Source organism: Sinohyriopsis cumingii, chromosome 12, assembly GCF_028554795.1.
Source record: "Sinohyriopsis cumingii isolate HCF-2022 chromosome 12, ASM2855479v2, whole genome shotgun sequence".
Lineage (NCBI taxonomy): Eukaryota > Metazoa > Mollusca > Bivalvia > Unionida > Unionidae > Sinohyriopsis > Sinohyriopsis cumingii.
The window spans coordinates 90,254,923-90,276,910 of NC_142972.1; the positions used below are offsets into that span (position 1 = coordinate 90,254,923).

At 34.0% G+C, this 21,988-nt stretch overlaps 1 protein-coding gene across 1 annotated transcript in view; it reads right to left on the minus strand.

The window, feature by feature from the left end:
• LOC149786949 (uncharacterized) overlaps window positions 1-21,988 on the minus strand; it is a 129,844-nt gene that overhangs the window by 101,067 nt on the left and 6,789 nt on the right. Inside the window, exons 3-8 of the mRNA XM_089976001.1 lie at window positions 18,531-18,607; window positions 13,678-14,460; window positions 11,606-11,866; window positions 7,907-8,070; window positions 7,227-7,424; window positions 2,797-3,010 (exon numbers count right to left, since the gene is read on the minus strand). Of these exons, the coding sequence (XP_089832127.1) occupies window positions 2,797-3,010; window positions 7,227-7,424; window positions 7,907-8,070; window positions 11,606-11,866; window positions 13,678-14,460; window positions 18,531-18,607 (1,697 nt within the window). The remainder of the gene's footprint in view (window positions 1-2,796; window positions 3,011-7,226; window positions 7,425-7,906; window positions 8,071-11,605; window positions 11,867-13,677; window positions 14,461-18,530; window positions 18,608-21,988) is intronic.

The following is a 21,988-nucleotide window of genomic DNA, read 5'->3' on the forward strand; positions in this document are numbered from 1 at the left end:
ATTTATATGCTGTAGTAGCCTTCAAATAAAAAAAATGGACATTACAAGGCAAAACGATTAAAAGGCACATCCAAAAAATGCAAGAATGTCACTTGTTTCTTTATTCTACAGTACACACATCCATATCACATCTTTGTGTTGGTCTATTAATTTCATATGAAGCTAAAGCAGTGGATCTTGGTTAATAAAGCCTTATTTCTCATAAAGCAGAGCTATTGATCTTGACTGGTTTAATACAACATGATAATGGCATTGCTGTACCAAGCAGCAATAATCTTTATAAAAGGCTAATATTAGAAAAATATGACTACATTCATTTGTAAAAGGGACTCAGCTGTTAAGATTATTATTTGTGGTTAAGAATACAATGTATATGTACCAGTAGGAAACAAAGTCACCATAATCCTTGGGATGTTTTACTGAAAGCATCTGGTCATGTTTGGGATATCAAATAGACAGTCATGTTGATTTCTACTCATCAACTTGTAGCTTGGTATTTTTACTTGATGTTTTTTTGTCAATCTGTTTTCTGCTCAGTCATGATGGTTTCCAAGATTATCAGATAAATACTATAGTGATTTTGCCATGTGACATTTAATAATCAGCTCTAGCCTCAGTTTTGGTACTTGTAAAAATGTTCAATAATCACAAAGCTTTCAGTGGTAAATCAGAGTGGATGGTAGTACTAACATTAGTACCCTACTTCATGGATGTACCACAAGGCACACCGTAGGTGGGTGGATGTTGTCAACATTTTTGGGCATATTAATTTATTTGTGAATAGATATATTTATCCAATACCAAGAATTGGTTGATATGATTATTGAGTATATTCCATACTTGAATATAAAATGAACATAAATTATCATTTAAACTCTTTAAATCCATGATGTTATGAGGTGAAATAGATGAACGCTTATCATAATTACAATCACCCTCATTTCCAGGTTTGGCACATTTGGAACACCACTGTCATTATCTTGTTTCAATGGTCCCTTATGATATCACTCATTTTTAAAGCTAATTTTTTATCGTATTACACATTTTGACCATTTAGACACATATTCATTTTCCGAACTCTTTGCTAATATACTAAGTCATGTAATTTTTCAATTACAATTATTAATTCTGTTAAGGTGTAGTTTTGTTATTACTGATAGCATTTTTCATGCTTGCCATGCAATCTTTGCTTGAGGACTTTTTTATAGGTAGCTGTTACCCAGAAAACGATAGAATTTTCCCTGACAGGTGCAGACTTCAGCAGAATTCCTTGAGGAGTATAAATAGGCTTGTCAGCATTTGTGCTAGGACCAGGTCATATTTCTGATGTCCTGTTAAGAGTTCTGGTTGTTTATACCCTGCATGAGAAAGCTGTTTTACTATTTTACTGCATTGTTGGTTTCCCTAAATAGAGTAATTTTCAGTAATGTACTGTAATATACAGAAATGGAGATGAAAATACAGCGATGTAAAAGAAATTTTAAAAATGTAGTAAATTAACAATGCATATCTTGGTATGGTTTGTTGTTATCCATTGACATTAACATTAACATGAATGGTGCTTATGTTGTTGTTGTTGTAGGGTTTAATGCCATTTTTCAGCATATGATAGGCTATACATGGCAGCCAGTATTAATGGTGGAGGAAGAACCCGGTAAAACCCTGGAAAGAACCACCGACCCATGAGAAGCTACTGGCAAGCTTTCTCACATATCCACATTAGCTGAATCCGAGACTCAAACCCATGCAGAAAGAGGTGAGATGGCAGTGATCTGTAACGGAGAGTGCTTTAGACCACTTGGCCACTCGGGGCCCCGGTGCTTATGTAAAGTAACAGATTTCAAACTTGTATATATAGTAAGGTTTACTATACTATGATAAATACATAATACATCTAGATTTTGAAGTAAGCATAATTATATTTATTTATTTGTCCAGTTTGGTGAGAATTTATTCGTTTTATATTCTACGTTTTGTTACAGAATATTTAGTTACTGTAATGAAGAGGAAATGCAGTAATAGACACACAATTCACATTAATTGCAAAGATAATCCAATTGGTAGAACAGGCAGTGTCATGTATGACCAAACATAATTATCCTCTAATGGCATACTTCTAGATGCAACTTTCACATTTCATGTAAATAACTGGATTCGAAGTGAAAAGAATGAGTCAGCTCATATATACATACAGGGTTAAAATGGTATAGGGGTCAACGATTACAGGCACAACAATGGGTACAGTTTACCAGCAAACTTGGGTTCAAATCTGATGTAGTGAGCGAAATAAAATTCTGTAACCTGTATGGTGAAGTTATTTATTCATATTTATTGAAATCTGCTAGTATTATGAAGCAGTCTGCTGTAGAAACCTGGGATAGAACTTTCCACTTTGTATGGTACTTTGATGAATTTTATATTCAGTGTCCATTAATTAATTTCCTTCAAATTACAGTGTAATATCACATTACTGAAAATAACTAAGTATAATCATAGGAAATCATGGATAATAATAATAATAATAATAATGATAATAAGTACAAGCTTGATTAGGAAGCCATTGAATGTTTCCATAAATTTGTTATATTGTAAGGCTATTGTAATGGGCAGGAGATCTGCCTCAAAAATTATTATACGTTTCAAATTAAGTTCATTAATCATAAAACTCTCGGTGTTACAGTAGGGTGAATGATAGCACCAAAACTACTAGACCTAGTACCTCTACTTCGTACCTAGGTGGGTGGGTGGGTGTTGACAACATTGACAGTCAACATTAATTTATCAATTAATACCTACCGTTATTCAATACTAAAATGATGATCGGCATGATTCTGGGGTGTATTTCATATTCGCATATACACTGATCATAAAGCATCCCTTGAATTATTTCATTCCATGGTGGTCTTATGTCGTAAATGCATGTATCACTAGCCCAAGTATTGGTCTCGTTTCCTGATTTGGCACATTTGGAACACTTCTGTTGTTTATATAGCTTAATGGTTAGTGGTCGCTTACGGTATCAACCATTTTTAATTAGACATGAAAATTTTGACCATTCAAAAGTATATTCGTTATGTGTACACATAGCTAATACTCTGTGTTATATTGGATTCTAATTACATTTATTAATTGGTGTGTAGTTCTTTTGCTATCAGTAACAAAGTTCGGTTGCCCCTGAAAGCAAGCGCTCGCTGATTTTTTACCTGTGGTTGCTACCCAGCGAACATTAAAAGTTTCCGTTCCAAACACAGAATCCTGCAGATTTCCACAGGAAGTATAAAGGTTTGTAACCTTCTGTGTTGGGACCTCATGGGTTTTTCGAGGGCCGTGTTATGAGCTCAAAACTTTTAGAACGTGCGTAGGAAAATATTTTACAATTTTTTTTTTATTTTTTTTTGTACTATAAAGGTCATATAAGGAGCGCAAAGAAAAGATAACTCTTTTGTTGATTATTTTCCGCGAATGAGAATTCATAGTTATTTCACGACATCTACATAAATAAATGCAAAAAATAAAGTTTTTATAGTACATTTGGAACAGGACTAAGACTACATTTTGAGATATGCTTCTGTATAACTAAAAACCTTTCAGAATATTTATTCGTTCAATTTTTTTGTTTTTTTAAATCAGCAACTTTAGCTTAAATATCCGCTTAATCTGTTAAATTGTAATCAGACATTAACTGTCATGATCCTGTCAGGCCAAATCAAGTGTTTCTTGCCGACCTTGTTCAAATAATGTTTATTACAATTTAATAGAAATACGAAATCAAATAATAATAATAATAAGTGCAAGTTTAAGTATAGAGCAGATGAGTGTTTCTCAGTACTCTTCCAATAGTTATTTGTTAATACCGTAAAGCTGTTGAGTGTTTCTCAAGGTTTTGTATAGATGCTGTTAGTTATTATTGTTACAGCCATTGGGTGTTTATCTAGGCACTGTTTGAAGTTAACCCATATGAATGTAATGAAATGTTAGCCAATCTTTCTAGTCCATCAAACAAAAATAATTTTAATATAAACTCTGAATGAACATTATACTTTGATATTTGTAATTGTTTATATCAACTTCTATCATAAAAACTGTTGCTTATACTTTAAAGGTTATGGACTCAGTCTATATTTTATGCGAGATTTAATATCTATTAAAGAAAAAAAAAATGTCTTTCTCTTCATGCTTGCCATACCCTTATAATATAATACTTCAGAAAATGAAAAGTCGGAGAAATGTACTTGTCTTGCTGAATCTTCACTAGTTCTTTCCACAAAACAATGTTGGATGCATACCAATATTAACTAGGAATTCAACAATTGAAATTTTTAAATGTAATATTATGAGAAATTTCACTGGCCTTGGGCAAGTGGACTACTGTTAAATGTGAGCCATCATTAAGATGATAAATCAAATGCACACATGTACACACGCAAATAAAACTGCAAGCCTTCTAACCTAAACCCCCAGGTGGCCTGGTTAATGGCTTATGTGGTGTTATTATGTATACCACTCACCATGTAGCTATGTTACAAAGCAGGTTAGCATGCAACAGAGGGTGACTAAAAGCCAAAGGGTGCATACAGGGTGCAAGCAGCATATACACTTGTGCAAACACATAGAGAAGGAAAAAGAACTTTAAAAATATGATACACATAATGATATATACTGTGCTAACATACTACATACTTGTAGTCAAAGGTTAATATGATGGCTTAAAAATTCATCCTTGTCTGTGCATATTTAGAACATGTGGTTAAAGAATAACATGTCACTTCTAGTTGCTCTTTCAACCTGGTGAGCAATATCTTATGCAAATTCAGTATTACCAGTATGTCCTTTCTAAAATGCGTAAAATTGATTCATGACATGGACAATTTCCAAACTACTTGCATACAACAGCTGACTTAAAGCATTAGGTCAAAGTTCAATAAGAGCATTACTGTTCTTATCACCAATTTGTTCTGATGTACAATTTAAAGGTCTGAAAGGATGATATTCTTTGTGCATGGACATAAATCTGTTCACTGTTCATCCAGCACCTGTCCAATGGTCATCCAGAATGTAAACTTTCTATCCGTTCTTGTACCCGAAAATGTTTATGCCTGTATTATATTTGCCTGCCACATTTGTTTTTAAAGTGACAGGTGGGAAATAACAAATCTCTCTACAATTTAGTTAAAATAATCTTGTAATCAACCTCAGTATCATTGAAAATATAGAAAACCTTATTGTCATGTGTATTACATATCAGCCAATGTGGGTATGAAAACACTTGCTAGTATCTTCACTGGGTCAATAGTTACTCATGGTATTATATAGTTTCTTCCTCAACCAAATAAGCAGACTGTTATGCATTCTTATGTTACTTGTTTAGGCTCAAATAAAAAGTAACAAAAGAAAGAGTGAAAACAACAACCTTTGAAAAATGTAACAAATAGTTTATTTCCCTGGAAAAAAACACTATAACAATTGAAGAAAATAACATATGGTTTTAAGAATCAAATCCAAAAATAATCCAAGAATAATCCACGAATTAAATTTTAGAAGTCCTAATAATGAAATGTTTTACTGAATTCAAGTTTGAGTCCCAACGAAGAATCCAAAATGGAAGGCAATGACGTATACTGTAGTCAGTATGGTGCTGTATCAACTACAGTTCTTTTTTATCCCACAGTCAAATAATATTCTGGTGTTTGAATTTCAGAATAAAATTTAAATAAATGTCTTTGTCCAAGAATTCTCCATGAGTACTCAAATATTTCCAGGAAAAGAATTAATCTTTAAGAATCCAAATAATTTGAATAAAAATAATAACTCCAAACTGACACAACAGACACTTTCCAGTGTAAAGAAAAAGCCCCAACTGAGAAATATCTATATAAACAAAGATTATACTATAGGATTAAATGATCATGGTTGGGTATTTATCGATGTGTAAATTTTACCTAATCACTCACAAAGTAAATGAAATCCTTATAATTCCAATTTCATCCTTTCTACTGTCAAATCAACTTATTCCATCAATAATGCATTCCAATTTAAGTCGCGCATACTTTCCTTTCATTCGCCCCTTCACATCACCCCATAATATACAACCTGTATAGACTCACAGGAACATATTGACTACTGTCAAAGTTACGTTTATTCAGAAAATCCATACTTTACATTTTAAGCAATGGCTACCAGTGGTTTCCCCACATTTTGTTTATTTACAACATTCTTGTTCAATTTTAGTCAGTCCCATCTGGTACGTCAGATGACCATGACCTTACACAATAACAGCTGATACGGACTGAACAAGTGTGCTAAAATTAAATTTCCAATCCAACATGAAAATTGAAATCATTATGGAATTTGTCAATGAACAACGTGGATGCTATCCCTTACTAAAATAAAGGTACAAATGTAATAAATTTTATACAGGAATAACATTTTATGTCCTTCTGAACAGTGTTAATACTTAACAAGATCCATGTCGTGATCTAATGTGAAATGAAATGTGACTACTGTCATAGTTACGTTTCTTCAGAAACTCCATACTTTACATATTAAACAATGGCTACCAGTGGATTCAACACATTTCGTTTATTTACAACATTCTTGTTCAATTTTAGCCAGTCCTATCTGCTACGTCAGATGACAACGACCTTTCATGATAACAACTGAAAGGGATAGAACAAGTGTGCTAAATGAAATTTCCAAACAAACCATAAATCATTATTAATTTTATCAATGAACAACATAGAAATATGAACAAGATGATATTATCCCTTACCAAAATAAAGGTATTAATTAAATAAATTTTATACAGGAGTAACATTTTATATCATTTTCAAGAGCGTTAATACTTGACAAGACCCTTTCATTTATCTAATGTGAAATTAAATGTGCAGTTGTTAAATGTTGAGTTGCTCGCAAAACCAGCCATTATGTTTTGTTTGGCTGCATAGTTGAGTGTTGGAGTGCTGGAAGGACTGAGCGCTTAGAGTGTTCGAAATTCTAACTGGAGACTTTATCGATGGTTGCTGACTTTGATCTGAAGTGAAAGGTGGGTTCGTGTTTGGGTCTGATACAGAAAGAGCTTGACCACCATTAGCAATATTTTCCAAAACTGAACTAATTAGTTGTTTTTGTTCAGTGCTAGGTCTTTGACTGTAAGTTTTTAGAGACTCCTCATGTTTGTGGTCTGTCATAAACAAAATATTTCTGGTTGCAAATGCAGCATCACTCACAGCCTGAATTGCTGTTGCATGGAGTGGGTGTCCAGTATAGCGTTGCACTCCTGCATTCTTGCAGATGTCTGGCATGAATGAGGAGAATTGCTTTGGTTTGACTGGTTCACAAGTATACCATTTGTCAGTGAATTCAGGAGATCTTAGTGATCCTTTACTGCATTGTGTAAATAATGCCTTTGCTGCTTTGTCACATTTCTGAAGGAAAATTTTTAGATTTCACTGGACAAGTGTTTGTACCAGTTGCATACATTCTTTGTCTGATGTTTCTTCAAGCTTTGCATCAACACCACCTTGGTGGTTTTTATGAAGTGTTTCATGATTTAGAGTCATGTACTCCATTCCAGATTCATCCTTTTAAAATTTTAAGGAAGTTGGGGTCAGTTGATGGTGAAATTCTATACCTCTGGTCACAAAATGAATAGCCAGCAGATACCAACTTTTGAATTGAAGGGCAACAGGGTCAAATTTTTGAATATACACATTGATTTTTCCTAATTCTTCCAGTGAAATTACTTGGTAATGCTGGGTTGGCCTTGACATACCTGATTTTAAATTCAATTTCAGTTTTGCATTTAACACTGAATTAGCATTTATGAATTCTTTGTCTTTGACAATGTCAATATCTTTTCCATTGTCCTTCAAGTATCTGTTAATGGCTGCACGAACATTTCTCAAGGAATTTTGTGATATTCTTGCGCCTGATTTGCTAGCATTTTTGTGACCCTGGATGATAAAAATTTTGGTTGGGCCTCAGCACAGAATCTTCTTAAGTGGCCACTCAGTCCGTCTGGCCTGATTGTGTTGAAGTCAAGTTTGTATCCATTAATTTCAATACACCAAGCTGTAAGTAAATAGAAAAATATTCATAGCAATACAATTCTTACACTTGGCAAGATCATTTTTAAATACACATAAAAACATGTCCTGCAATTTGTGCATATTTTGTCTATTTATGGTTGGAATTTATGTATGTAATACAGTGACATTATTAATTTTATCCTTCAACATTAAAGTCTTTCAAATTTATACAGAAGATTTATTTCTTGAGAAAAAGAATAGCAATGCAAAAAGTTATGTAATTTCTTTTTCATTGAAATTAATGACTATACATCCAAAATTACTTAATGAAGCAAAATAATCACTTTATGAATTATAATATACATTTTTCAATGGTAGTTAGTCACATTGTTGGAGATCTCATGAAAACATTGTCATCTCAACAAACTATGCGATATGTTATTATATATGTTCAAAATCTATCCATCAAAGATATTTCATGTAAATAATCTGATTATTTTATTCTTGTAGTTTTAACATTTATAAACTTATCCAGTCTTTGAATAATGGTCTCATAAATATTTGTTTTTATTATTGTATAAGTGGTCATATTCACACCATGCCACCAACACCCACACACGTTTGAAAATAAGCAAACAAACATATACAGAAAATTAAAAAATGTACCATTAAAAACGCCAATGCCCCATTTTATGTTTTGTTTAGTAGCCTCTGAGTATTGATTTATTTCAATAGCTTTTAAGTCCTCCTCAGATAATTTCTTGAATCTTGGTGTATCTCCCTCAGCAGCCTCAAAATCGACTGTCCCAGTTCCCACGCTATTAGTGTTGTTGTTATGTATGGCTAGGGTGAAGGCGGTCATGGGGTGCTCTGTGAGGGAATTTGTCAATCTCTGTTTGATTTTATCTTCAGCGCTTGTACCATCCATCGCAATATCATCAAATCCATCTCCATCTGCTTCAGTCGCTGCTATTATTTCTTTTAATTCCATGTCATCTAATTGTTCAAAAAACTCCGCAGAAAATTGCAGTGAAAAATCACCTTAGTCAGCCATTTTGCTTGGCTATGTAGCAGATGAATGCTAAATTGTATAGTAAACTATGAATATCAATCAAAGAATATTGGAAAATGTATTAAAAAGGGTAGAAGTTATATTTATTTGCTGAATTAAAAATTTAAAAGACGAAACAATTGTTTCACAGTAATGTGTCTGCAGTTTTTATTTATACTGCAAACCGAAAGTAGTCCCAGAATTGATCGAAGTGTAAAAAATTCCAGATCAGTATCACGTGACCATTTACATCCAATCATATTGCAAAAAATCCATTACATTCATAAAAATTGGAATTACAGTAACTTGAAACTCAAAACATTCCTGGATTTGGGTCAACTCTTAAGAATTATTTAGAAGTATTTACGTCTAAAAGCACATAGTCCCTTTATGACCTTGACAAAAACCAATCATTTTATTCTAAGAATAAGATAAAAATAAAAAGTTGTTTACTTGTCTCAGAGATTTCTGAATCAAGGTCGGGAACTAGGTCAGCATAAGATACAAAGTTCAGTGTTTACGATTAACTCTAAGATGAAACTAATTTCTGGAAAATATAAAATTCCTTGTAAAAAAAATTTACATTATTTTGACATATAATGAAATTTAAAATAATTTTTTTAAAAACTTACAAATAAATTAAATCAGATATAAATTAAATCAAATATACATAACAGCATAGTATATCATACACTGAAACATGGCGCTAAACCACAAACAACAACCAATTAACATTAATTACTTTCATACTCATTAAACTAGAACAGAGAAATAAATTGTGTTCACAATTACAAAAATTGCAGCATTTGATTTAATAAAAATTGTTACACTGACAAGCAAGGTCTTCTCACAAATATATCAATCAGCCCTGCAGAAAATCTCTTTTGGGAGAAGTAATATATGTTTAAGAGGACTGCTTCAACTGTCATAAACCTGTATTTTTTACTTCACGATATCCCTTGTAGCAAGTTTAAGCTGATGTTCGGAACAGCCTTCTCCAAAATATCATGGGCAGCATAACCTTCCAAGTTATATTTTGACAACTCATGATTTGTGCCCTAGCATGACACAGTTTACCATCATCTATTGTTTGGTTTTTTTGTACACCTGAACGAAATTATCTACACCATTTAGACAGAGAAATGCAGATCATTCCTTCAAGAGTGGTAGTGACTTACATAAGACAACAAGAAATATGTTTCAGGTTGGCCAACCATCCCTATCTTTCATTGCCAACCCTACCACCACCACCACCACCCAGTAAAATTTTTTTAAATATTATTTTAGTCTTGGAAATTGAAAATTCATAGCAAATAAGAAAATAATAGCGGGGGGGGGGGGGCTCTGAAACAATATCAAATAATTTGGCTAAAGGTAACCATTTCATGGAAAGCTGTCAAAAACACAGATGAACAATTAGCATGAAATCAAAGAATGTTTCATGTAAAGTAAGAATACCATGTCAGAGATGAAAAGTTATCTGACAGTTTCAATAACAATTCATAGTCCCAAATGGAATAGTCTCATTCAGGATATTTGCATTTTTATGTGAAAAATTATGTAAACCCCACCCCCTTTGCAGTTTCTGGCAATGGAAATTTGAAGATCTGCCTTTACATATACAAAAACAGTTACACCTGCAAACAAAAATGTTAATGCCAAGGTGGTATGTAACTGCTCTTTATAGACATGAACAAAATGAAACTAGGATGATAGTGCCCATTTTCACAAAGAGAACAAAGTTAACATCACAGAAGGAGAAATCAGAGAACCTGAAATAACAGAAGGATCATAAACTGTATATTATTTGCTTGCCAGGTTGTAAATACTATTAAAATCTCCAGATATAAAGCCTTTTTACATTAGTCTCGTATATTATGTCTGCCAGGTGGTAAACACTATCATGATCTTCAGATGTAAAGCACTCATATATAAGATGGATACAGCTAAAACATATTCAATCTGAAATCAATACAAGTCTTACTTGTCTTCTAAAAGAAAAATTGTCTTCCATATCACCAGACATACGTTCCCTATGGTCAACATCTTCGATACAAAAAGTCAAAATACTATTTAAAAATACATTTTTGGCTTTACTGGACCTATATCAGATGTCTTAATGGGATGGCATGTTGTCCTTTATTCATCCATCCATTAACACAAGCTTCTTATCACAATTTGCTTTACCTATTTGGAAAATGGATATGAACTTTAAGCATGCATTTACCCTATGACTGACTTGGTTCTAAATAAAAATCTTGTGCTGCTACCTTGACATTCGTATCGCTGTTCCTGAATGGATGGCCATATCACCATAGGTTTTTCACTAAGGGGCTTCATAATGAATAGCTGGTCCTAAATGAAAATGGTACAGATCAGATCTCTAGTATGGTCATCGTGGTGACCATCTTGAAAATTTGTCATTGCTAATAGTGCGGGGGTCATCAGCACAGCACAATACATTTCACCTCCTGGTATATGAATAAATAGAGAAATGTATGTATCTTATATTTGTATGACCACATACCCTTTTCTCGCCTCATCCATTCACAGGTCGATAAAGAAACATCACAGCAGTTGACATAGACATCTATACCCTCTGTACTACATCTCTCGGAAATGTTTACTTCCTCTCCAAGAAGACGCTTGACGAGGGTTGTCTTCCCTACACCCATGTGTCCGACAACCATGAGTCTTATGCTGTATATTGTTTCCTTTCCATCTTTTAGAGCATCTTCAAAAAGCTGGATGGATCTCTCATCCATGTTCTGAATTTCTACTGGAACACCTGTGCATGTAATGGATTATTTTTACTGTTAACATTGAGGCAAATTGAAAAATAATGACTACCCAAAACATCAGACAGACTATCCTCTAGAGGTGCAAGACTGAGAGTAAAAAATCACCTTGGTGTCAAAACTGGGGGTCAGACTGAGTAAAAAACAAACTTTGGTACCAAAAATGGGGTTGAAATTAAAAATTTGGGGGTCTCTGAAGCACAAATGAGGGTATAGGGAAACACTGATCAGAGAGTGTAATTTCAATGTATGCCATCAAAGTTATTCATGTTAATACACTGGAGACTTGTGCAACATTCACAAATCTATTGTCATAAAAGCTCACCAGTTTATTGGTGTTCAATTTTGGTAAACACATAAAAAAAAAAATAATCCAAACATTTAAATCTACAATCTGATTAAAACTGAGATATATTTATAAAAAATAAACCTGGCAGTACCAGTATGAGTCTGCTCTACAATTATCAAGTGCTTCTAAAAATGTAACTGGTACATGTGAACTTGTTTGCATTTGCAACATGTATAATGTAGAGCATGTTGGCATGCATTCATGTACTGTGAATATATTTACATGTTATAATTATGTAAATCATGCATCATTTAAAGCAACAGCTGAACAAAATGACTGAGCGGTTTGCCCCAAAAATAGGCTTAAATTAAATCAAAGTGACCTAACTTAAGCACTTTTAAAATTGGCAGGTGAAATCTTGCCAGAGTAGGGAATACCAGCATATAAACATGTATTTAAAACATTATAAAATATAAAACAATTATATAAAGAATACAAGTTGTCAGCATGGTTTTGTGTTTGTTTTTTGTGTTTTGTTTTTACTTTTAAAATCACGGAATTTCCAAGAGGAAGTGAAAATAACCAAGAGCGATCAGTCTTTCAAAAGATGCACATCTGAAGCAAAGCCAAGCTGTCAAGTGTCCAAACCAAATTACACTCAGCAATCGGACATCAAATTGAAGGGGTTTGTTCAATTATTCCTACATCATCCGGAATATGAATGCGCCATTCGGCTTCGGCATGACAAGATGAAAATTTCTATAAATAATCGTTTGAGGAAAGTAGATATCTGATACGTCTTCTACTGGTCAATAAGTTTCTTATTTATTTTCACAAAAAGAAAACATTTTTAAAGAATCTGTTATAAACGAAAGGCAGATTGTTCAAGTGTCTATGTAAAAATGGAAATATCCAATACCGCGAGATTATGCAACCTGCGAGAACAGAGAAACGCGGCATTTTAGACGCTGTAACCCAAGAGTGCTTTCCGGTGTAACCCGGATTGACGGTCGCGTGCAAATGGCTTCTCAATGAAAGCGCCCCCTACTGGACAAAAAAAAAAACTGTGTATTGCCCCGCACTGGTAATGATGAACGCTAGCTAGCCAGCCGCCATTGCGACAGTCCATAGAGAATTAAAATTTTAACATGAAATATTATAGTAAGAATTAAAGTGCAGATAGCTTAACAATCATGAATGAATTTAATTAAGTACAACTATATTGGTATTAAATTTTAAAACAACAACTATTATTATATTTGCAGTCAAAATCAATAAAAAATGATTATGTTTGACGAACGTCACTTCGAGTTTACAAACTGGAGAATAAAACAATATATATTTATTACACTTTAATTTCATTTTACATATTTTAAACTGTTTGTCTTTACAATTAGGTTCTAATTGTAATATGTATAACTTACATTTATTATCCAAATGTGAATTAGGAATTGTAAATAAATAAAATATTTAGTTTTCGTTATCGTGTGATATAAAATAAAATGGAATTACCTGATTGATATGAATATTCCAGTCTGTAGACAGTAATCACATTACTGTTCCTGCTTGTGGTGTAAAGTACTCCATGCTGGTCATCATAGAATATTTCATTGGGCCTTGATGACACTGTGTGTATGGTCACTAGTTGACCGCTGTCTGTCAGCTGATGAATTCTGTTTGAGTTCCTGTCACACACGTAAATGAAATTCCTCCTATCAACCATTATTGAGTACGGTATAAATCCATCATGTTGATACAGAAACTTTGGTGTGTGTGGATTAAAAATATCATATGCATACACACCATCAGTAGTGGAGTTAAGAGTCCAACACGAGATGTAGACAGTGTTGTCTTTTACGGCCAAGTGACTATCACTAACACCAAAGCCCACTTGACAGACCTTGTGAGTTGAGTCTACACGTCCATCTGTAAGGTTTACAACACACCAGTACAACATGGCGTCCCTTTTCCAACCGCTGACAACGAGTTTGTCTGAATTCAATTTTGCCACTGAATTACATCTATTAAATCCTGTCATTACATTGAATGTTTTGACCCGTTTTACGTCATGTATAGATTTCAATGACATGATTACAATCCTACTGTCATCCAGACACACAGCAACTTCCGTCTTGCTAATAAGACAGACACCCGTGGGACGGGACTCCAGTTCGTGTGATGTACATAGTTTACCGTCATGTCGATTGTAAATCTGGAGATTCCTCGCACGAACGTCTATGACCAGCAACGTGTCTTCTGTCACCACAACGCCATTGTAGTCGGGTTTACGGACGGCTGTGGATAAAAGAGAGACACATATCAGCATATGAAACAAACAAAATACAGATATATATACTTTTAGTAAACAACGCAAAATAAACATGTACACATTGGTATATCTATTTCTGACCTAATACATTGGCCCAGTGTCGTAAATTTAGCCACCACCACCATTATCGTAATAGTCGTGTTATTTATATTATTACTATATTATACTAATTGCACAATCCCGTTTGTTTTTATCACCTGGCAATATTTTGAAAAGGAGCATGAAGGATAAATCATGCTCAAAAAAGTAATTGTTTTCGTATTTTAGCCACCACCATCATTGTCGCAATAGTTGTATTATTTGTATTATTATTATTACTATTAGTTTAGTTGCTAAATTGTAATGTTCTGCAACTACAACTAATGCTATTGAAGCCATGATATGCTTTAACATAAATGCCCTGCTATCAAATATATAGAGGGAAGGGTCACAGGAAACTAGGATTACTGTAGCCATTACGTTTTAGCATAAAAATAAAAATACCTTGCCCGGAGTATGGTAGGGCTAAAGGGGTAGAGGTGATTTTACATAAATTTCAAGTAACTCCTGAAAATTGCCATATGTGATCAATCAACAGAAACCACTTGAGGAGATAACACGGAGTCAGTCTATCCCCACCCTCAAGAAAACGTATCCCCTTGGTCAATATAATAGAAACTATTGCGATTTCTTTGGCGACGCCCATAATGCACACTTACTCGGCATTAAATATAAATTTGCACATCAGTTTGCACGGAGGGTCAATACCTACCTTTGTATCACAATTGAAAAACTTTTGAGGCTAGCACCATACAACCATGTGTACAAGAGTTGGGGATGAAAATTATGATTAATGCATGCAACTTATTTTGACCACAGAAGCCAGCCTACTCTTATGAAATGTTTGACCCTGCACCATAACTTGGAAACTAATGAGATCCCCACCATATAGCCATACATACGCCTACAGTACTTGAAAAGACAAATTAATATTTGAAACCGAAATAAGCCCTGGTGTTCATTTTTAGCTGGATTTAGCCCATGGGCTATAGATTGGAAATGATCGAAGTCCCCACCTTATAACAACGTATACCTGATATACTTGCTGGGTGGATATGAAAAGACAAATTCACGGACACATGATATTTGCCTCAAAGGCAAACCTTGTCAAAAGACCTGCCCTAATTATGATTCAAGCACTCAGTCAAAACCGTAAGACACGGAGATACGTGTTTTACATACACATAATTCAAGCTGTAGTTGTTGTCAGGTAAAATAATTAAACCAAATCATGTGCAGGTAAAACAGTAAATTTAAATTCGACTTTATTTTTTAAGGACGCACCTATTTTGTGTAAAAAGAGAAGAAAAACAATAAACGTCTTGTCAGCATTTTCTTTTAAAAATGTAAAGTATTTAAAAAGTTACATTAACGTTCCGACTCAAACGACACAAACGAGGCGGGGGTGGGGGGAAGAAAAAAGTATATATGATCTGCATTCGGTACAGGCACTCGTTTCTCTCAGCAAAATTGGAAGTTAATGACAACTCCAACTCCTCTTCTACAAATTAGTGGGAGTGGGTGTTTACAATACTTTGAAATTTTACGACGGAAACAAGCATTCCTACAGTACCTGTGGCATTTAAAGCAATATTTTTAGAAAATAAGATTAAATGATAATGAAATATCTTATTTTCAGAAATTTGCACCTGATACTTAATATTACATGTATATACTACCCTGACTATTTCAATGAAAGTTCCTGCCTCCATGAAAACTTCTGCACTCTCCAATTCTTGTCGTCTGCTCCTGAGCCAACAAAATTCGGCTCACATTCCTCATTCGGAATACAATACAGCAGCTTCGCGCATTAATACATATCCACGTTCCTTGCATGCAACATCCGATACCGCTGTTCTATAAGATATATAGCCAAGAACCAGACTATTTGGCGGCTTAGCATGGTTCCCGGTTCCTTTCAATATAATTAAATTTCAACGGCAGAAAACCAGTATAATATGGCTCTCTTTAGTACTGTGAAAAGTGTTTTGAGCACAAGTTTGTGCATTTTTTAAGAATAAAATGTAAATTGCCTAATTTCAAATTAAGAATTATAAAATCTACGCATAAATTTCATACACAGAATGCATATAATGGACTAACAGTGTAAAGTGGACAGAAACTTATGTGACAAGATTGTATCATTTACCATCGATTTCAGGTTTTCTTACTGTGTAGACAGGGTTAGATTTATATAACCTTTGAATTTGTTTTGCATGTTTTAAATGCCTTTAGCAGTTTAGTGACTAGGTTGAGCGCACCTACTGCAATATCTTTAAAAGCCACGTTTTTTAGACAATTACACCAGCCACTGCCGCGAAATGGTATCTACACCCTTACTACAAATACTGTACTGTGAATTCGTTAGGTTTAGCTCCAGGAAGCTATCCACTCTTGCCTGAATGAAAGCATTTAAAGTGGGGTTTTTTTTAATGCTTAAGTGCAGAGTTTTAAGTTGTAATCATTGCCAACTTATGGACAGCACATGATTGCCATTTTTCCCCACCCACTTGAACTGATTTGTGAAATCGTTTAGCATTCAACCTTATTTTTCCAGTTGCCCGTATTCAACACATTTATGTCCAATTCATTTTTTTTAAATCACACCAATCGGCTACTTATTTCATACCTATGACATCAACCTTTACTTAATGACTTGTTTGATAACATCACATTATATTCAAAATAACCTCTATATGACCTCTCAGTACTTTGAGATCACAATGTATTCTATTCAATACAGTCATGCCAGATGATACTTAGTAAAACTTCTGTTATGTTTCATCCTAAATATGCATGCTGTGATCAGCTTGCGCAAGTGGGCAGCACCATCATTAGGCATTGCAAATTTGTGCCTTTGATTTTCAAATATAGATTCAAACCAATTAAAGTGATATTTTCATAAGAAAGTTACTTGCATTTTGCTGATTCTCATGTACAGATTGATAATGTATGATAGAAAAGTATGTGTCAGTAACACTTTAAATAATAGAAGAGTAGGTGTTGGTAACACCTTAAAAGATGGAAAAGTAGGTGTTGGTAACACTTTAAAAGATAGAAAAGTAGGTGTCAGTAACACTTTAAATGATAGAAAAGTATGTGTCGGTAACACTTGAAATGATAGAAGAGTAGGTGTTGGTAACACTTTAAAAGATGGAAAAGTAGGTGTTGGTAACACTTTAAAAGATGGAAAAGTTGGTGTCAGTAACACTTGAAATGATAGAAGAGTAGGTGTTGGTAACACTTTAAAAGATGGAAAAATAGGTGTCGGTAACACTTTAATATATGGAAAAGTATGTGTCTGTAACACATTAAATGATAGAAAAGTATGTGTCTGTAACACTTTAAATGATATTAATACTTCTACTGTTGCATGTTATAATTTTGAATTACTTGTATGTGTTGTGATGACAAGGCATACATTAACTAAACATGATTATCTCTGATTGATCTTAAGAAAAATCATTTCTCATTATTTCTTTCATTACCAGTATGATGAATTATGTTCAGATTTTGCAGATGAGCCATACATTGTATCAGTTTAAAACATCGTAATCATTTTGTACCCTAATTTCCATCTATTATTGTAGTGGACCAGTCAATACAATGCTATCTCACAGAGGGAGGGACCCATGTGGCTGAAGTGGTCCAAGCACTTGCTATTATCAATCACTGCCATCTCGTGTCTCTCCACAAGGGTTCAAGTCTCAGTCTTGACCAATGTGGATCTGTGAGAAAGCATGCTAATAGCTTCCGTAAGTCAGTGGTTCTTAACGGAGCTTTCCTGGGTTCTTTCCTCTCCAGTTATAATGGCCACTATGTATAGCTTATTATGTATTGAAAAATGACATTAAACTCATAATATCTTAATGGAGGAAATTTAATGATCTGTCATTTTATTTATGCATTGTACTAAATTTCCACAAATTTTAGCTTTAAAGGACAGCATCTTCTTAGGAACTCCCACCCCACTCCCACAAAAATCTGCAGTCCATACTGTTCTTAAAACACCTAAAATTTCCAGCTCTTAATACAATCTGATTGACAGCTATGATCTCTTTCACTTTTTTTATTCTTGAACAAGAGAATAGAATGTTTTTTCCACTTATGTCAATCCAAACAAAGGTTTTTTCAGCATATTATAATTTACCATCTCCACCCTCCCATTCCAGGTAATTATAATCAAAGAGAGATAACTATTTAGGGGGCTGAGTGCCCTAAAGCACTCTCCATTACAGATCACTGCCATCTCACCTCTGTCTGCATGGGTTCAAGTCTCGGATTCGGCCAATGTGGGTATGTGAGAAAGCTTGCCAGTAGCTTCTCGAGGGTCGGTGGTTCTTTCTGGGGATTTCCCGGGTTCTTCCTCCACCATTAATACTGGCTGCCATGTATAGCCTATCGTGTGCTGAAAAATGGTGTTAAACCCTACAACAACAACAACAACTATTTCAGATTTGTATATGTTGACATTCTGGAACTGTGTATTTACATTTTGACAATAATGTATTTTCCCTAACATGAATGCATAATTTCACTCTGAATCAGCTCAGTAATATGGTAGCAGTCAGCTTAACAGTTAACACTTGTGGAGACCATTTGGTCTATGAAAGAACTTTAATCTTACAAAATCTTTAATTACCATATTAGACAATAGGATATCATTCATATGTGAATAAAGAATTTTTTTTTTTTTTACCATATATGGTATTAATTGTAGTCAGTGCTTAGCAGTAAGAAAAGGAAGATGAGTGGACCATCTTAGGACATTTTATAGGTGGGACATACATTTTTTACTTGAAGTAAAAGCAGGAGCCTCACAGTTCTTTGCCCCATGAAAATCAATTTATATCAAGAAACAGTGTACATTTTTAATATGGCCATCTGCAAGGAAATTGGTTGGGGTATTTGGACCACATATTTCATTCTGTTCACATACTTCATTCACAATTACTCAATCAGATTTTATCTCTCCCATTCTAGCTGAAGCCGTACTCAGTTTCTCATACAGCAAGATCATCAAGAGTAGTTGATTTTAAGGTTGAAATGTTTGTTGCAATATAATATATACCTAACCATTGCATATATTGCACTCATATTTAGGTCTCTACTGAAGGAAAGATAGATCGATTGTCAGCTGTCCATTCAGCACTCGTCCCCTCATATATAGGTCTCGACCCAAAGAGACATATTAGTTTTTGGCTGTCCATTCATCTGTCTGTCTGTCACTCATTTAAATAAGACAACACCAGACTGGACATTTATATGAGTTGAGTTTAAACACCAGACTGGACATTTATATGAGTGAGTTTAAACACCAGACTGGATATTCATATTGTGGGATTTATATTGTCTCGACCCAAAGAGACATATTGGTTTTTGGCTGTCCATTCATCTGTCTGTCTGTCACTCATTTAAATAAGACAGCACCAGACTGGACATTTATATGAGTTGAGTTTAAACACCAGACTGGACATTTATATGAGTGAGTTTAAACACCAGACTGGATATTTATATTGTGGGTGGTTGCAAATACCAGAATTGATACTTATATATCATGAGTCGGTTCAATGACCAGATTGGATACTTTTATATCATGAGTCGGTTCAAACACCAGACTGGATGTGTATATATCAAGGATTCAAACACCAGACTGGATGTGTATATATCATGGATTCAAACAACAGACTGGATATTTATATCATGGGTGGTTGCAAAGACCAGAATGAATACTTGTATATCATGAGTGGGTTCAATGACCAGATTGGATAATTTTATATTGTGAATGGGTTCAAACACAAGACTGGATGTGTATATATCATGGATTCAAACACCTGACTGGATATTTATATCATAGATGGTTGCAAAGACTAGACAGGATATTTATATGAGCGAGTTTAAACACCAGACTGGGTATTTATATCATGGATGGTTGCAAAGACCAGATTGGATATTTATATGAGTGAGTTTAAACACCAGACTGGGTATTTATATCATGGGTGGTTTCAAAGACAAGAATGAATACTTATATATCATGAGTGGGTTCAATGGCCAGATTGGATGTGTATATAGCATGGATTCAAACACCAGATTGGATATTAATATCTCGTGGGTTCAGATACCAGACTAGACACATACACCAGGAGTAGGTTCAAAGACCAGATTGGATATTTATGTTGTGAGTTAGTTCAAACACCAGACTGGATTTTCAGATATCATGAGTGCGTTCAAAGACCTAGTTTGGTTCTGGTAGCTGACATTATATTGTAATTATTTGTACACATTATTTACTTTTTTTGTATAATATTTTTACAAAAGCCTTGTATGCAACTTTAGAAAAAATCACTTCAGCTTGGCAAATATAATTTGAAAGGTATGGTTAAGTTCTATTGAAATAACCTGATTAGACTTTCATGCCCTTTTGCAATTTATCATCTTTTCGCACATTTAGGATTTGCAATTCTTTTTACATAAACTTTATAATGATCATCATACTGCAATCACTCAAAGTAGACTGGTGTTATTTATTAGCTATATCTGTAATATAAAGATGATTTGATTTTCAGGCCATTATAGTGGCTTGTTCATGTTTTAGCTTCATTTTGTTAGCTTTGTTGGGAAAATACAAAACAGCCTGGTACAATATTGATATGCATATTCAGATTACTTCATTAGATTGTAGGATATTATAGTAATATTTCATATATGAAGTATCATTGTAAGAAAAAGACGTTATCATAGTGGGAAGGGTGGAGATATCTTTGTCTTTCAAAATTAGATCCCATCAGTTACCAGAGTGCAAGTACTAAAATATCATTATGCCCTGCCACATCAATGTATTGCAAAACATCCCATTCTAAAGTGTGGCTCATTTAAAAATCTTGGATTTACATATAAAGATTTTTCTCTATCCAGCTGGCTTGTGCATGCATGTGCATCCACTCAAAGAAATACATTTATCCAGTAGCTTAAGTAGATCATAGCAACACCAGTTCATAAGCTTTCGATCATGTTTAAATATATTGGTGGGAAACTCTTATACAAGACCATATTTTCAAACCTTGGCTTTGGTTTTGACTTTTCATGCCCATGTGACTATAATTATTTGGAATAGATTGCTTTGACTTTTCATGTCCATGTGACAATGCTCATTTGGAATCGATTGCTTTGACTTTTCATGTCCATGTGACAATGCATATTTGGAATAGATTTCTTTGACTTTTCGTGCCCATGTGACTATGCATATCTGGAATAGATTGCTTTGACTTTTCATGCCCATGTGACTATGATTATTTGGAATATATTGCTTTGACTTTTCATGCCCATGTGACTATTTATATTTTGAATATATTTCTTTGACTTTTCATGCCCATGTGACTATGCATATTTGGAATAGATTGCTTTGACTTTTCATGCCCATGTGACTATGATTATTTGGAATATATTTCTTTGACT